Source organism: Leucopleurus acutus (assembly GCF_964270905.1).
Source record: "Leucopleurus acutus genome assembly, chromosome: 21".
NCBI lineage: Eukaryota > Metazoa > Chordata > Mammalia > Artiodactyla > Delphinidae > Leucopleurus > Leucopleurus acutus.
The window spans coordinates 24,310,220-24,327,152 of NC_139163.1; the positions used below are offsets into that span (position 1 = coordinate 24,310,220).

Genomic DNA, 16,933 nt, shown 5'->3' on the forward strand with positions numbered 1-16,933 from the left:
GCTAACTTTGGAAACAAGTGGTCCTGGAGTTGAAGCCCAGCTCCGCTGCTTATCTGCGTGTCCTGTAGAAGTAATTTAACCTCTCTAAGGTTTGGTTTCCTCAGCTGTAAAGTAGAAATTATAATGCATTTCTCATTGGATTTTAAGGATTTAATGGGAGTATATAAAGGACTTAGCATATATAAGAAATCAATTTACTTCCTTTTGTGGATCAGAAGAATATTTCATAGTGAAATAAAACATTATCCTTGACTTTGATTTTTTGTAAATGAAACAGACAATGCAATATAGTGTTATAAGGTCCATAATAGAGGTAAATATGAGACACAACAGTGGCACAAAAAAGGGAGTGACTGACTCAGGCTGGTTGAACCAGGGATGCTCTCAAAGGGGAAGACCCTTGAGCTGAGATTAAAAGATGAATAGGCTTATACTAGGTAAAAGATGTCCCCCAATCCAGAGACCCCCTATATTACCCTCTCCAAGGAATAAACCTACAGGATTATGTCTGTGGGGAGAGGAAGCAGGCATATAGGATCAAGGAGTCAGAGGGAGGAATCTGCAAAGCTGTTAAAAATTGATCTCCACCAAGGTCCATCACAATATTTCAGAACACTGGGGATAAAGAGAAGATCCCACAAGCCTTTGGCGGGTGCGGGCGGGGAACCAATCTTATAAAAAGGAACAGGAATTAGAATGTGCGCAGATTTCAGAAAAACAATGCTGACAAAGAACAATGGAGCAGTAACTTCTACATTCTAAGGGAAAATCACTTCCAACCGAGAAACCTATACTCGGCCAAATTGCCAATGAAGTGTAAGGACAGATTAATTGCCAGTGAAGTATAAGGACCTTCTTAAAACATTTACTCCATTTCTTGGGAGGCTGCTGAAGGATGTATTCCATTAAAACAAAGGCGTGGACCAAGAAAAAGGGAGACATTGTATCTAAGAAACAGGAGATTCAACTCAGGAGAGAAGCAAGGTCCATTCATTTGATAGTAAATGGAATCTCCAGATAAAAACTCTTTATCAGGCAACAAGAGTAACTGGCAGAGGTTAGAACAGGTTGGAATTTTAGGAAGACAATTCTTTAAGAAGATGAAGCTGATAGAATAGCTAATGTAAATAAATGCAATGGGAGGGTGTTTAGACAGGTAAGGAAGGATTTGAGGTTGACTTAGGGGTAAGTACATAGAAAGTTAAACAAATGGGAAAAACTCCAAATAATTGTTTTACCTACCCTACTTCAGGGTAGGTAAAATTTTGAGCAGGGAAGGAATTTCAATCATAGCTTATTACATGGCATAGTCCTGAATTACATACATAGGTATGATAATATAACCACTGAATATCAAAATTTTGTTTTAAGACTACTGGGGCATGGAGAGTGTGCTGCTTTTTGGGGAGAAAAAAAGAAGGAGGAAAAAAAGCTAAATTCCTGTCTTCCATAGTTAATAGATAATGCCTAAAACTGAACAAAAAAAATCTAGCAATAGCTGTTCAAGCATGTTCTTGGGGTAAAAAACAAGAGTCACTAAAAGAGCTGAAAGTGAGCATTTTATGGACGGGGAAATGAGGAGTAGGGATATTTTGAGACTTAACAAATCTTATAGAAGTGGTATCATCTTGGACCATATGCATGTATCACTTTGATAAACAAAACTTGTAAAAAAAAAAATGTCTTCTGTTCAAGAGTCTCCAACCTCAAGAAATTTCTACTCACTCTGGTGAAAACTTCAAGAACCTCTACCATTCCTCCCCAAATTGTCATGAAACCACGGATGCTGACACTAAGCTCTTTGCTCTCGGATTCCTAGACCTTAGGGCAGTTTTAAGCCTGGCTTCCATCTGAAGCCTGCTGGTGAATGGTGGAAAAGTAAGACTATCCAGGTAACATTAGCCTGTAGCAGGGTTAAGCATAACTAAATTTGGTCAAGCTGGGGGATAAAGACAATAGGAAGGTGGTTCTACTATCAACTAGCCTATTACCAGAACTTTAGAATTTGAGGCAGAAATATAACAGAAAATGTTAGGGGAGATGGAAAAAGTAAAGATGTTAAGAACAGATGAGTGCAGAGCACATTAACTTATTAGATCATGGAGAAGACATGAAGGAAGATCTTATTCTTCATTGGACCAAGAACTAATTTCAAGGGGAAGTTTGCTGCTTTATATAAAAGAGGGAATTCTGAAGATAACTTCTATGTGACACATGATGTCAATGTTGTTCATTTGAAAAGGTTGAACTTGATAAGGAGCTTTTCCCTCTTTGATCTTTCTGTTATTTGTAAAGAACGCAGGGTATCTCTAACTTAGCATTTCACGTCCATTGTTTGAAACTCCAGACACGATTTCCTATAGAAACAATTGCAGGTGGTGGGATCCACAGGCCAACCCTCCAATGACTCATTAGTCTCTGGGTGTCCCAACAGCACTGAACTAAACCAATGTTTCCATGGAAAAATTCAAATATGATTCATATTGAGCTGCAGGAATACTTGTGACCACATTTTTGTAACAGAAATTAAAAAGGAGTGATGAGTGGGTGGGATCAGGGATAGAGATACTCTGTAAGGGCAGGAGAGTGTCGCTACTGCAGAAGAATAAATTACAGCAGTGGAAATTTACCTCTCTTAATGCCTCTTGACAGAAAAACGATGGTATCTTGAACCCGTTGTGAATCTCATTGATACAGTTCCTAGGTGAAAACAGAATAAAGATATAGTTAGGAGCGTTTCTGGGCAGTAAGAGGTTGAAGAGACAGGAGAATGGAATTTCCAGAAGAAAGAAGAGTTCTCTGGTCACATGGCATTTGGCTTCACAATTCTCTCCCGGCCACAAGCACCTCTCTCTCTCTCTTTCTGTCTCTCCCCCATATATATATCACATGTTAAGCTTGTATAAATCAGAAGCTGCTTATAAATCATTATGATATCTGGTCAACCTAACAAAAACTCTTATCAATGAATGTTTTGAAATTTCACAATTAAGTAGAGAATAGCAAAGTTTAAGTGGTGAATATATAAACTCTAAATTAAAATGCTTTAATAATGAAGAACTTTTGCCTTGAGGGCCAAGGATGAAATCCAAGAATTGTACATTAATTTAACTTAATGAAGAGAAAAGTAACTGTTTAAAGAGTTGACCCTTTTCTAAAATTCTAGAACTAACAGTGCACATAACTGAATGTTCATAATATAGTAAAGAATGCTCAGTCTATCAAACACAATTTTAATCAATTATTCACTGCATCTGCATTTTTAATATCAAGATAAAATAACTTACTGCTTTAGTATTTTCCCAAATGTTTGTTCTCGGTAGGCTGACATCTGCTGTAGATAAAAGTAGGGTTCACAGACATTTTCATTCCTATTTACCATATGAGTTTTTGGCCTATCTTTCATATTGTATTAATGACCTCAGAAAAGAAATGCCCTCCTTCCCTTTTACTTTTCCTTTATAGAACATTTCAGATACTTTCCTTGCTGATTTTGGGATGTTGCCCCAATTCCATGCCTGGCACAAAGGTAATATAAGCCAGGAGACACTTTGTGAACTTAGTAACCTGTGACCGGACTTGTCCTGGGATCATCACCCTTTTACTCCTTACCTCATTCCCATGGAGGGAAGCAAGGAATACACAAAGGTAGAGAGCAGTTGGCTTAACTGGGGAGGACTGTGGCATTTTCCCACTCACTTCAGGTAAAAGAAGGTAACACCTCTTTCAAACCAACTGAGAGGGTGCAGGGAAGCTACAAGGTGATATTGCGGGTCCCTAGAATATGAGGAAATTGGCAGCTCTCTCCTCCACTAGAGACTTGTTGAAACATGGAAGCCCTTATGCCTTCCCTGGGAGAGAGAGATCAAGGTGCTCCTTGATGTATGGAGACTGGGACCTACTTCTTACCTGGGGAATTTTGAAGGTAGGACAGCAGATGGAGCACCTATAATGACAGAGCAAAATGAGTGGGTAGTAGCCCGCCTTATCGTCTGGCATGGAAAGGATGTTTGAGTTTCCTATGGCTTGAGAGTGCTGTGGAAGGTAGAAGCTATCTTTTTAAAAAATATTTATTTATTTATGTAATTTATTTTGGCTGCGCCGGGTCTTAACTGCAGCACACGGGATCTTTTTTTCTCTTTTTTTTTAGTTGTGGCATGTGGGCTTCTTAGTTGCAGCATGCACGCCGGATCTATTTCCCCAACCAGGGATTGAACGCGGGTCCCTGCATTGGGAGCATGGAGTCTTACCCACTGGACCACCAGGGAAGTCCCAGAGCTATCTTAAAAGTCCCTCTCCCAAAGGTACCTCGCTGTGGCAAGAGAACACTATAGTCTTAGATTGGGATGGGAGGAGATATACCATTAGGGATAGGGAGAATTTCAAGAGGTAAGCCAAAACCTGGATCACCTTTGTCTGGGAACTGTGCAGTGTTGAGTACCTGCAAAACTCCTAAAGAAGCTTCCCGCGAACGTCACAAAAGTGCTAGTTATTTGGATGTCAGCCCAAAAGAGGTCACTGATAGCCAGCCAGTATTAACCAAGGAAGAGCTAAAATGCAGAGTAATTTAAGCAAACAAAAAATACGCCTTTCCTTTAATTTGGTCTTCCTTAACCCAGACCCTGGAAAAGCCAGAAGCACAAGGGGGAGGGTGGGGAGGAAACGGGAGGGAACAGGCCAGTCTCCCCCACATGGCTGCCCGATTTGGGGTATTTGGAGAGCGGCTTGGGATTGGAGATGAGATTGCACTAGAATTAGACTGGACCAGACCCCTTTAATCCCTGCACGGCAGTTACATTAACGTAATGGGGTTGCGTTCTTTGCATACTTGTAAAGATCTGGAAGCTACAGGATCTGTCTGAAACAAGGACCAAGAGATGGAGATCCAACTGAGCGTATTTAAAAGCAGTGACTGGAGAAAAAAGTAACGCCATTTCCCACCAAGTTGAGACTGTTCAGCTGATTACATGGGGATAGATTATGCAGTAAGGTGTTTTTGCTGACTGTTAAGGAGGCTCTTTGGGGATGTTATGCCCAGAGTATGAAGTTCAGAAGTCGGTGGATTCTTTCCCCAAAGAAGCAATGTTTGGGGCTCAGTCTATTGGGAATGACTTATTATGAATATTAAAATCAGGGGTTTTTTTGCGGTACGCGGGCCTCTCACTGTTGTGGCTTCTCCTGTTGCGGAGCACAGGCTCCGGACGCACAGGCTCAGCGGCCATGGCTCACAGGCCCAGCCGCTCCGCGGCATGTGGGATCCTCCCAGACCGGGGCATGAACCCGCGTCCCCTGCATCGGCAGGCGGACTCCCAACCACTGCGCCACCAGGGAAGCCCTAAAATCAGGTTTTTAAAACAAGTCCTTAATATGATCTTCATCTGTTGCTTCATTCATTCAAACATTTATTAATTGCCTTTGTCCTGCACACACACAGAAGTAATTCTAAGGCAGTTGTCACTGTGATCAAGAATAAAATCATAGTAATTGATATGCCACTGACTATGTGCTAGGCCCTCTTCTAAATGCTTTATGCATGCTAATCTAATCAAGTGTATTTCATCCTAAAAGGGAGTTACTGTACTAGCTATGTTTTATAGGTAATGAAACTTGAGGCACAAAGAGGTTAATTAACTTGCCTATGGGTATATAGCTAGTAGGGTTGAAGCTGGAATTTGAACTCAGGAAATCTGGCTGTAGAGTTTACATCTAATGCCGTATTATTGCTCACAATATTACATATTTCCTCTAATATAGAGTTTAATGAGAATATGACTAAGTTTAAAAATAAGATTACAGGGTGAAAGATGAACGTGTCCTGTAAACATTGGAAAAGGCTTCAAAATCATGTTCCAGTGCCACTGGAGATCCCACCATAAATTGTAGATAGATCTTTAGGACTTGTCATGGAAAGACTCACTAGTCTCATTCCAAAGATGTAGCTGTTTGTAATACCCATTATAATATCTTCTTTGGTCGTATTGCTCAGAGAACATATCCTTTGTAATAAAATATATAGCTTAATGAGTTTCTTTATAGCTTAACGAATTTCTTATTTTTGAAGCAGTCTTCATAATTCCATTTAGACTTCATGACTTAGGAGATACTGCTCTCTATCTATATTTGCAGTGAATTTTGTTGGTGTTTCATTGTGGAGTTGTTTTTGAACCCTGAAACAAATCTCTTCTGATTGTTGGAGGAGGTCATCAAGAGGACATGACCACAGGTCATCCTGTGAACTGGACCCGGTCAGTAGGAGGCTCCTTACTCTAGTGCCTGAAATGTACATTTCACCTGCTATTTCCGCACTTGGACCCAGTTCAGGGTCACAGCCTTGGGAGAGTAATGTGAGCCTACCTGGACTGTACACGTGACTGAACGCTGCTAAAGCCTCTATATAAACTCTTAAGATTCTGGCGGGCGGGTGCAAAGTTAGGCTTATTTTGCGGCGCCCAAGACAAGCCTCGTGTGTAAGTTCCTTTGTTTATTAAATCTGACACCCACCAATCTGGAGTTATCTGCCTGTTTCTTCAGTCTTTCTTTGCCCTCCTCCTATGGGGGCCAGTGTTGGATTTTTTCTGAACACGGATGTATTCCAGGAAAAGATGATGGAAAAGTCTTTAACTTTTTCATGTCCCAACTGGGGCCTATGTCTTATGCCAGAGAAGAGCTTAACTATGGAAAAATGAAACACTCAAGAAAGAGGGACCACAAATAGCAAGCTGTTGCTTGTTGTGTTTTGGGAATGGTGTTCTCAGGAGAAGCAGCCGGAAGATGGCTCAGTGCTGGCTTAGGGGCCGAGACCTCTTTCCTTTGTAAGAGGAGACCTTTGTGATGGAGAACTGAGCACTGTAGGTGCTGAGAACTTGGCGTTTCTGAAGTGCTACGATTATGTATCCTATCACTTCTAGAAATGGTGTTTGAAAGGCTGCCGGCTTTTTAGGGAGGCTTATGACAGGGTTTTTAGTTAAACTATTGTGGCTTGTGGGCACGGCACAGAATTGGGAGAGCTGGAGCCTCAGTTCTAAATCTCATACTAAAAATAAAGAGCTTTATGACCCTGGGAAAGGCAGTCAGCTTTTCTGAACCTCTTTATCATTTATAAAATTAAGAACTTCAAACTAGATACCTAGGATTCTTTCCTGGTCTAAGATTTGATGTGTTTCTCTCCGAGTCAAAGCATCATCTAATGGAGAAAGTTAGAACTAATGTTCTAACATGGCACCCCAGGTTAGGGGGTGGATAATAAAATATTTATTTATACCACTCTTTCATGAGTAGATATAGTAAGAGCTGATGCAAAACCTACCAGTAGAGCCTCTTCTTTCTTCACGTTTGGCATATTTGTAAATAGCAACAATAAGTCCCATAAAGTGTTCATAGAAATAAATAAAATTCATATTCATTACTCCTAAATATCAGTAATGATATCACGGTGAAATTTTCAAATCAATCTTTGAGGGGAAATGAATAACTTACGTATAATATATTCATTATCTTAAGCAGCATTATTTCTATTGGATGGTTCATGTACTAATAAGGCAAAAGAAAGAAACTTTTGCTCAATGAAAAGTGATAAAATAAAAATAGTATCTGATCTGAACGACTGCCTTCAATAATCTGCAAAATGATGATAATGATTCTTTCTTTATATCACTGTATTGTGTTATATAATATAGTCAATAATAATGTTAATAATAACATTAATATTCATCATCTCATCGTCCCCAAGGAGGGTACCAGGGAAGTCATATTAACACTGATACCTTTATTTCTAGTTTATTAGCTAACATGGTGATGATAACAGGCCCCTTCCTTGCTATCCACGTTCCCCCTCCAGTGTGCTATGTAATGGCTGGGAATTTCCACCACGGGGCTGCCACACATGAGCTCGGGCTGCTATGCTTCTTCTGTCTTCTTTCTTAAGAGGCGCTGTGATGAGAACACAGCCCCGTTACTTCTAAGTGCAGTGACATCCCCACTGCTGTCTTGTTCCCCCTTAGATCCTTCAGGACACATCTGCAGTGGTCCTTCCTCCCAGAAATGGAAAGTGGTCTTCTCCTTCACATAGCCTTTTTACTTTTTCACCTAAGTTTTAAAGCAACATGCGTGGCGTGGTGCCTTTAAGTGTTATAATATTCTTCATCAAAAAGGCCACTTCAGCTTTTACTGTGGTTCTGTCCCTATAAGCATGAGCCTTTGTTCTGAGCTGGAGCCTGGGGAACACGTCCCATAGTGCCCTCTGTTTTCCATCCTCCTCTTTCCTCCGTTTCTTCCCCAGGTTCCTCCTTTCTCCTTCAGAAAACACACTCTCCCATTCTCTCTCTCTCTAACCCATCAGAAAACATCATTAACTCATACAAACAGATGGGCCAGATGATGGGAGAGATAGGATCGCCAGCCTAGACCAGCAATCACAGCTGACTCACTGACTCAACTGAATCACAGTCTAAACAAATAGTGATATAAGATCGGTGCACACCAGAGAATCACCGTTTGAATTTTACGACCAGGTCAGAAATAAGTATCTTACAGCCTGTTACAGAAAAGCACGTTTAAACAGTCAGAGTCCTAAGTTTTTCTGGACCTTATGTCTGCTCCAAGACAGGAGGCTAAGCAAGTGAGGATTCTTTGGCAGACTGCAAATTCGGGACACTACGACCAGGAGAAGAGTTGTTTCATGATTTATGGCTGAAGGTGTGCATTCTACATGCTATTGGTCAGTGATGATAAAGTAGGTATCAGTGCCTCTGTGGATTTCCTGTTGCCCCTTCAAGAGCCACCATTTAGAAGCATCTAATCAGGTATAAAGTGCTGGGGGTGAGAAAACCTTTTCAGGTTGCCACTGCACTTTGGACTTCCTCTTCAGATTTGCTAAACTAGTAAAAATACTATTTCACATCTACCTGCATAATTTTGTCTGTTCTTTCCCCACTTGAGCACATAAAATATTCCCAGGTAACATGATGACAACTGTTCTGATCGCTCATTTTTCTGTTGGTTCCAAATGACCAATGAGACTAATTAAGTCCTCAAGGAAACACTCACCTTTACTGTCAATAGGTGGTCATCTTAACTAGTCAGGATAAGTAAATAGGGCCAGTCTCTAATAACCAAGGAGGCAATCCATATTTCCTTTTCAAAACTGGGATGGGGAAAATTTGTGATGGAGGGGACACTGAATATTTGAATACAATGCTTAAATATGTTTACACATGTTTATATTATCATTATGCCATGTATCCTGGAGTTAATAAATCTAAAGTTTTTGTCAGTGGTTCTCAAAGTGTGGTCTCTCCACCAGCAGTGGCATCAGTAGCACCTGGGAACTTATTAGAAATGCATATTCTTAGGCCCTACCCCCAGACCTTCTGCAACAGAAACTTTGGGATGGGACTGGCAATCGGTGCATTTTGATGCACAAGTGAGTCTGGTGCAGGGTTTAAGTACCCTGGTTTTAGGGTGTTTCCAAGAATGAGCCCTTCTCTTTGTCTTTTTAAAACAGTGTGGACCAATTAAATTGTCCCTTTTCTGAAGAGCATGTAATCACACTGAACAATTGTTCATACATTTCTCAAGTATATGTTAATCATATTAGAAATGTTCTCCCCCTTTCATTCAAAAGGGAAACATCCTTTTAACATTTGGGAGCACCTGAACAAAAACAGCAAGGAAATATACGTGCAAATGGTTCTCACCTATGCTTAGAAAAGATCCACAAGAGTTACCCCTTAACACTACTTAGCTGAGAGAGGAGTAGAAGAGAATGTGGGAGTGAGGTAAAGGCATAAAAAAATACAGAGAAAGGGCATTAAAAAAACATATGAAGCAGCTTATGTTTAATCATAGATAAAATGCTTGGTGAAGTCCTAAGAGGGCTATCTGAGCCTGTAAGCCAGTGCTTTAAATGTTATTGTTTTCACTTCCTGGACTTCCATCTCCGTGACAGGGTGGGTAGTATTGGGGTAACGTGTGGGAAGCACGTTACCACATCAGTCCTGATTAATCAGCTGCCATTTATTGAGTGTTTACTATATCCCCCCCAGTTGGGTTAAAACGGGAATGCTGGAAACACCGTCTCGGCTTTTTAACAAGCTTTTACTAGTTGAAGAGATGGGAGTCAAACGGAAACACTTGGGCACAATAAAATAACATGTTCAAAAATGAGGCACAAGACAGATTGCAAGTGCAGGGGGGCTGCAAATGCTGGGGTCACTCTGAGTGTCTAGTGTTTAAGAAAGAAGGCTACAGGGGGCAGGTGGACCTCAAAGGATGCTTACTATCTGTAGTGGATTGTAGACATGGCCTCAGTCCTTCTTCCCGAGTCTCTGCCCCTTGGCAATGCAAGTTTCCAGCTCCTCACATGGAGAACTCCAGTAATTCGCCTTGTAACACAGGCAGTGGTGAGGTGCCAGTTCTGAGCCCAGGCCTCAAGACACCTTGCATGCTTCTGGCCACTCTGTTGGAACCTGTTCAGCCGCCATGAACAAGCCCAGGTTAAGCCTGTTGAAAGAGACCACATCCATTAAGAGATGAGCCGTCTCAGCTGAGGCTATCTGAGACTAGTCAGCGCCCAGCAGCACCATCAGTGAGCCCAGTCAAAACCGCCGCTCCAGGGGCTTCCCCGGTGGTGCAGTGGTTGAGAGTCCGCCTGCTGATGCAGGGGACACGGGTTTGTGCCTCGGTCCGGGAAGATCCCACATGCAGCGGAGCGGCTGGGCCCGTGAGCCATGGCCGCTGAGCCTGTGCTCCGCAACGGAAGAGGCCACAGCAGTGAGAGGCCCGCGTACCGCAAAAAAAAAAAAAAAAAAAAAAAAGTTCACCGATCCACAGAATCCTGGGCTATGTGAATCAATATTGTTTTAGGCCAACAAATTTTGGACTGGTTTGTCATACAGCAGTAGATAGCTGATACAAGGTCTGAAAGGTGGAGAGGAAGGGAGAAAGCATTCTAGGCTGGAGTTGCAACTCCAAACAGGTTGAGAGTCAGAAAGGTGTGAGGTCAGGTCAAAGAAGAGTGAAGACACCAGTAGGATTGGATGTCTGACCACTTTCTTCCAATAAATCAGGAGCATGAGCATTTAAGAGAACATATACTGGAAGTCAGACCTGCACTATTACAACTCTTGAGGCGCACCGTCAAGCCCTAAGAAATAGGAATGCCCACATGCTGAAACACACAGTGAGCTTCAGTACCCCATCTGTCCAAGATGTACTTTGAGAGAGTGAGGCATTGTTTTCTAGTCAACTATATTATGCCAAGGGGGAAAAAAGAAAAGATCTTTGTGGCCTACAATCTGCTTTTACTTTTTATATAGAGAAGTCTAAAGTTTATGTGACTTACTTTCAAGAAACTGCTAGAGGCAACTTCACAGAATCCCAGAGTAAAGGATATTATGTAGCTAGAGTGCTTTTAAAATCTTAAATTCTCACAACGTGCATCTAGTAGGCCATTGAATAACACACAGCTTCGACTCAATTTTATTAGATCATTGAATTTATTTTTTACCATAAAAAGCGCAAGAGAAATAGTTTCCTTTAAATGCTAAAAATGTGTTCTTTCTGTTGAGTGGTACTTGCCGGGACAGAACATCCCTGGGAGATGACGGATTCTTGTTTCAAAAGCAGCTTCTTAAATTTGGCGGGACAGCGGTGGAGGGTTCCGAGGGGGATGGGATGAGTTAGGGTGGGGCGGGTGTGATATTCAGATGGAACAATATTTAACCTACAGCCCCTCATGCCTGGGATCCTTTGTACCAGCAGGCACGGAGGCGTCCTTCGTTTCATTCAGTTTTTTTTTTTTTTAAAAAGCGGAGTAGTTGACGAAGCGCCAGAAACTTTATACCAAATGGCCTTATTGAGCCACTATTTTATTCAAGCAATGCTCAGATCAGCAGTACCCCAAAGGTCAGAAAATCACGGCGAACGGGGAATTTCCACAGCAGAAAAGGCAAGGGTAATCAAGCCTGAAGCGTCCCACGAGGGGAGCCGTGGAAGAGGCAGCAAACCTGAAGAGCTCCCTGTGTGTGCGCGTTAGCAAGGGAGCGAGCGAGATAGAAAGTTGTTCTAATTGCAGCCTTTCTCCTGCGAACGTGTTGCTCCCTTTGGTCTCTCCGGTAACCAGTTCACCCAAAACTTTTCTGCCACGAGGCCCCGCAAATCCCGCGTGCTCCCTTCCTGCGCCGGCTAACAGGTCCCCGGTCAAAGAAGCGTCACCTCTCAGACCCCGGGAAATCTCCGCAGCCCCCTCAGACTGCAGCCTGGTCGCCGCCCGGCCTCCCAGTGCAGCAATCGGGGCGACGGAGAGGGAGGCGGCGCGCAGGCCAGGGAAGACCCGGGAGGACCGACTCGCGGGCCGGGCTAGGGCATCAGCATGGGGAAGGGAGGCGCGGGCCGAGCTCGCCCCGCAGGTAAACAAGCCGGCGAGGCGCAGGGCGCTGCCGCCGCGGCCGCCCAGCGATTTCCAGGCACGCAACTCCGCCTCCAGGGATCTCTCCCTCGCGCGCTCGCCCCGCCGCCCGCTCGCAGCCTCAGCAGCCGCTGCAGCATCACTTCACACAAAGGACTGTTCCCCGCCGAGCAGCACCTCCACGTCCTCCTCCGGTGACGGCAGCCCCGACAGCCGGGCTCGGGCGCGGCGGCGGCGCGGGGAGGACCTGTCACTCCCAGCAACCGCGGCGGCGGCTTTTTTTTTTTTTTTCTATTTTGCTTAAAGAAACATTTTTTTTTTTGCCCTTATACTGCTTGGCCTTTCTGTGGTTCCACCCACCTCGTCTCTCCCTTCCTCCTCCTCCTCCCGTAAACAACTCTCCCACAGCTCCCGCCAATAAATAAATTAGGAGGAGGGTAAGGGGGAGGGGTGCGGGGGGAGGAGGGGAGAGGAAAAGGGAGGCAGCGCGAGGGAGCGAGGCAGAGTCCGAACCGACAGCCAGGAGCCCGCACGCACCTCGCACCATGAGATGGCGACGCGCCCCGCGCCGCTCCGAGAGGACCGGACCCCGGGCCCCGCGCCCCGGCCCTGCCGCCCGCTCGCCGCCGCCGCCGCTGCCGCTGCTGCTGCTGCTGTGGACCGCGGCCCTGGCGCCGGGGGCGGCCGCCGGCGACGAGGCGGCTCCCGCGGGGGCCTCGGTGTGCTACGCGTCCCCGCCCAGCGTGGGCTCGGTGCAGGAGCTGGCTCAGCGCGCCGCGGTGGTGATAGAGGGAAAGGTGCACGCGCCGCGGCGGCAGCAGGGGGCACTCGACAGGAAGGCAGCGGCGGCGGCGGCGGCGGGCGAGGCAGGGGCGTGGGGAGGCGAGCGCCAGCCGTCAGCCGCCGGCCCGGGAGCGCTGCCCGCCGCCAACCGGACCGTGCACCCGTGGCCCACGGGCCCCGCGCCCAGCGCCGCCGAGCCCGGAGACGAGGCGCCCTATCTGGTGAAGGTGCACCAGGTGTGGGCGGTGAAAGCCGGGGGCTTGAAGAAGGACTCGCTGCTCACCGTGCGCCTGGGCGCCTGGGGCCACCCCGCGTTCCCCTCCTGCGGGCGGCTCAAGGAGGACAGCAGGTATATCTTCTTCATGGAGCCCGATGCCAACAGCAGCGGCCGTGCGCCGGCCGCCTTCCGAGCATCCTTCCCCCCTCTCCAGACGGGCCGGAACCTCAAGAAGGAAGTCAGCCGGGTGCTGTGCAAGCGGTGCGGTAAGTTCCTCGCCTCGCGGGGCGCGCTCGGGCGGGGCGGGGAGGGCGCCCGGGCGGACGCGGTCTGAGCGGTGGAGTTTCGGGCTTGGAAGCCTCTGGGCGATCCTCAGAGGAGGAGGGTTCGCGGATTGGATTCCACGGGCAGCGCCTTCTCCAGTGTCCCGGTTTCGAGGCATTGCCATTGGTGAAAGCCCAAGTTTGGTCCTCGGTTGGGGCCGCCTCAAACTTTTTAATTCCTTGGGGTTTCGTTCGCCAAGTAGAATGGAAATGGGCCGCATGCTTTCTTGCGCGTGCCTTTTTGAACTCTTTCGTTAGGAGTTGCTGTTAAGGGCAGCCGTGTGGGGCTTTTCCTCTGAAGGAGGAAAGGTGAGTCGGACAGGACTGTAAAGTCTTCCCATCACTTCGAGTCCGGAGTGTGGACTTGGTCAGGGGTTTGTGTCAGGGGTTTGTGTCTATGGAGAGTCCAACAAGAAAAGGACAGAGCACTGCGATTCCCCTTGCGATGTGGCAGAGTTTTTGGCGAACTCATTGTCTGAACAGACAGGTGCAGTCTGCACCTTGTGAAAATGTGTATGTGAGAAGTATATAAAGTTGGGTGTTTTCTTTTTGCTGACATCATGTCAGGAATTTTTGTTTTCATAGTATTTTCGTTTGGAGTATGCTTTGGCACGTCAGGGTATCAGAACAGATGAGTGTAATTATGGAGCTTCACATGTGTAGGCCCTTAAGGAGAATTTCGGAAGATAAGTTTAGCAATCGTGTTTCAAAGACCTTTCCCGATTTTACCACTGCAAAGGGTTCTTCCCAGGTCTCCTTAGTATTATCAGGTCCGAGAAATCAGCTGATAATCTGATTACATTTCTGAAGTAGCATTACGTTTATGCCATTCATAAAGTAATTTCTAGGTTCTAAATATTTGTGTAATTTCCTGATGATCATGTAATCACTAAAACATAGAGGGGTTTCTTCTCAAACCAAAAATTAACATGATTACACATCACAGATTCTAACGTGAATAATAATAGTTTTCCCCTGGTCTTGATGTATCCGTCTGATAGATGGTTGGGTTAATTGAATTTTTACAAAACTCAGCACCATGCCATGCTCAGTCCGCCTGTGATGTACAGTGCGTCAGCTGTTTTCAATTCGTATCAGGTGATGGTTATTTAAATTTCTGATGAGCATTTCTGATGCTTGTAGCCTGCGGTTAATTAATGCCTAACGATTTGGTTTTGATGTCAGGGAAGAGCATTGCTTATCCTCCATTGCCTTATTTTCACAATGCACTTTGTGCGCCAGAGACCTGTTAAGATTGCACCACTCAGTGGCCGGAAGCTGTTCTCAAACAGTGGTGCTGAAGAAAGCTGAGTGATGTTGGGATTCCCCGGGTCTGGCTGATAGATGTCACTATAAAACATGGGAAACTCTCTGCTGGGAGCTGTCTTATTAGGAAACACAAAAGCTCCTCACCATTGAACTGCATCATATGTTATTCTGTTAGAGAATCTGAAACAAAACATTTTAAGCCACGCTGTCATCCCATGTTCACGTGTTTTATTGTATGTCGTTCAGGAAGGATTTTGCTTTTACCCCAAACCATATGAGTGGTGGATCACTTACTGCACATGGTGGAAGTTAATATAAAGGGGATCGTAGTTGGCACTAATGCCTAGGATGGGGGGTGGAGTGTTGCTAGATAAGCCATGGTGTTAGTTACGCCTTCAAACTAGAAGGAGATGTCAGTTTTCAGGGGTAAACTTCTTATAAGGGTCCAGAGGACGCTTGGAAATGGAAAATTCATGTTGTCTGGAGAAATACTATTTTCGTGCTTCTAAGCCGAAAAAGCTTCACTAAAGGTAGTCTTGCCTTTTTGTTTGCCAGTCAAAGGAAATACATAGTTGTAAGTTGTGGCATGCTAAACAAAGCAGGGTTTTTTTTTTAAATGAACTGCAAATCTCCTGCGTGTAATGTAGTAGATTAAGAAATCATGAAGTTACTGCTTCAGGTTTGTGTAATTATTGTGTATGTTTGGTGATTTTAGGGTTACGTACTTTAAATTACGATACTGCGTGAAACTTTAATAGGTTTAGCTAAAGACTAACTGAAATCGTGCTCAAAGTTTCTCTTGGATTTTTACGAACATAGTAGTTATTGTGACATTGTAGGCTATAAGTAAATAGTATAAGCTATTTTATATAAGGAAACTCAGTAAGTCCATACTTGGAATATGGGGTGTAAAAGTGTGTATGTGTGTGAAAACTTGTGAATTCTTCCAGTTGTGTGGTCTGGTTTAACAGTGCCATTCAGAACTTACCAGGCAAAGGAACACAAATTGGGCCAAAAAAAAATGTACAGAGAATAGGGACTGATTTGTCGTGGTTGAGCTGCTTTTGTGTGCTTCTGGTCAGGAGATTTCAGGGAGAGTGATGGAGCAGAGGGTTCTTATCTAACCACAGGAAGCTGCCCTGGGGGCGCGATGGTTGTTCCTGCCTGAGCCCTGATGCTAGGCTGGAGAGGGGATATAGCCAAGTCATTTTGTGACATCATACCCAGGGCAACAGTTTGCAGCTCTCCTTTGCTCAGCTGCAGTGTTGTTTCCTACAAGTTGCTTCCTAGTGTAGAAACTACACGTGCAACAGATTAGCCTTAGGGTTGAGCTAATGGAAGTCTTCCCTGAATTATTTTCTCTCTCCTCCCTGTCCCCTCTCCCCATCTAAGAGAAACTCCTGAGTAGAGTCTGTATAAAAAGAAGCTCTCCTCTGAACAATGGACTTTTGGAAACAAAAACTGTGTAGTGTATTTTAGGTGACAACACGGAATCTCATAGCTTGTTTGCTTTATGTTTGAGGTTTGTGTGAACTACACTTCCTTTACAGTTAAATTCTTCCCAGTCTTTGCTTTCTCTCTTGTTCACTACACAGGCTAAGACATTTCTAGGTCTTATATTTATTGGAATGGAGAATAATTTGCTGTGCAATTAAATTGCCATTATTCAAACAAATCATTGATGTACTACACTTCTAGTTTTCAAAGCATTGCGGTTATACTAGGCTGTAACTGATTCCCAAAAAGGAGTAAAAATACTGATGTTGAATAACATCTATAATTGGGCCATGCAAGATTTGTACATCAGTTGTGTTCTTACAAGCCAATCTAAATATTCAGTATATTATATCATATTGGAATGTGTAATAATGCAAACATGTTTGTCAGATATTTATGATCAACGTCTTTCTTTTTCTCATGTCCTCAATAACTATT

The 16,933-nt window shown here is 44.5% G+C and overlaps 1 protein-coding gene across 1 annotated transcript in view; it reads left to right on the forward strand.

Moving 5' to 3' along the window:
* Positions 1 to 12,951: 12,951 nt before the first annotated feature.
* NRG1 (neuregulin 1) overlaps positions 12,952 to 16,933 on the forward strand; it is a gene marked incomplete at both ends in the record, with an annotated part of 1,012,685 nt that continues 1,008,703 nt past the window's right edge. The window contains one exon of the mRNA XM_082863833.1: positions 12,952 to 13,672. Coding sequence (XP_082719959.1) covers positions 12,952 to 13,672 — 721 coding nt within the window. The remainder of the gene's footprint in view (positions 13,673 to 16,933) is intronic.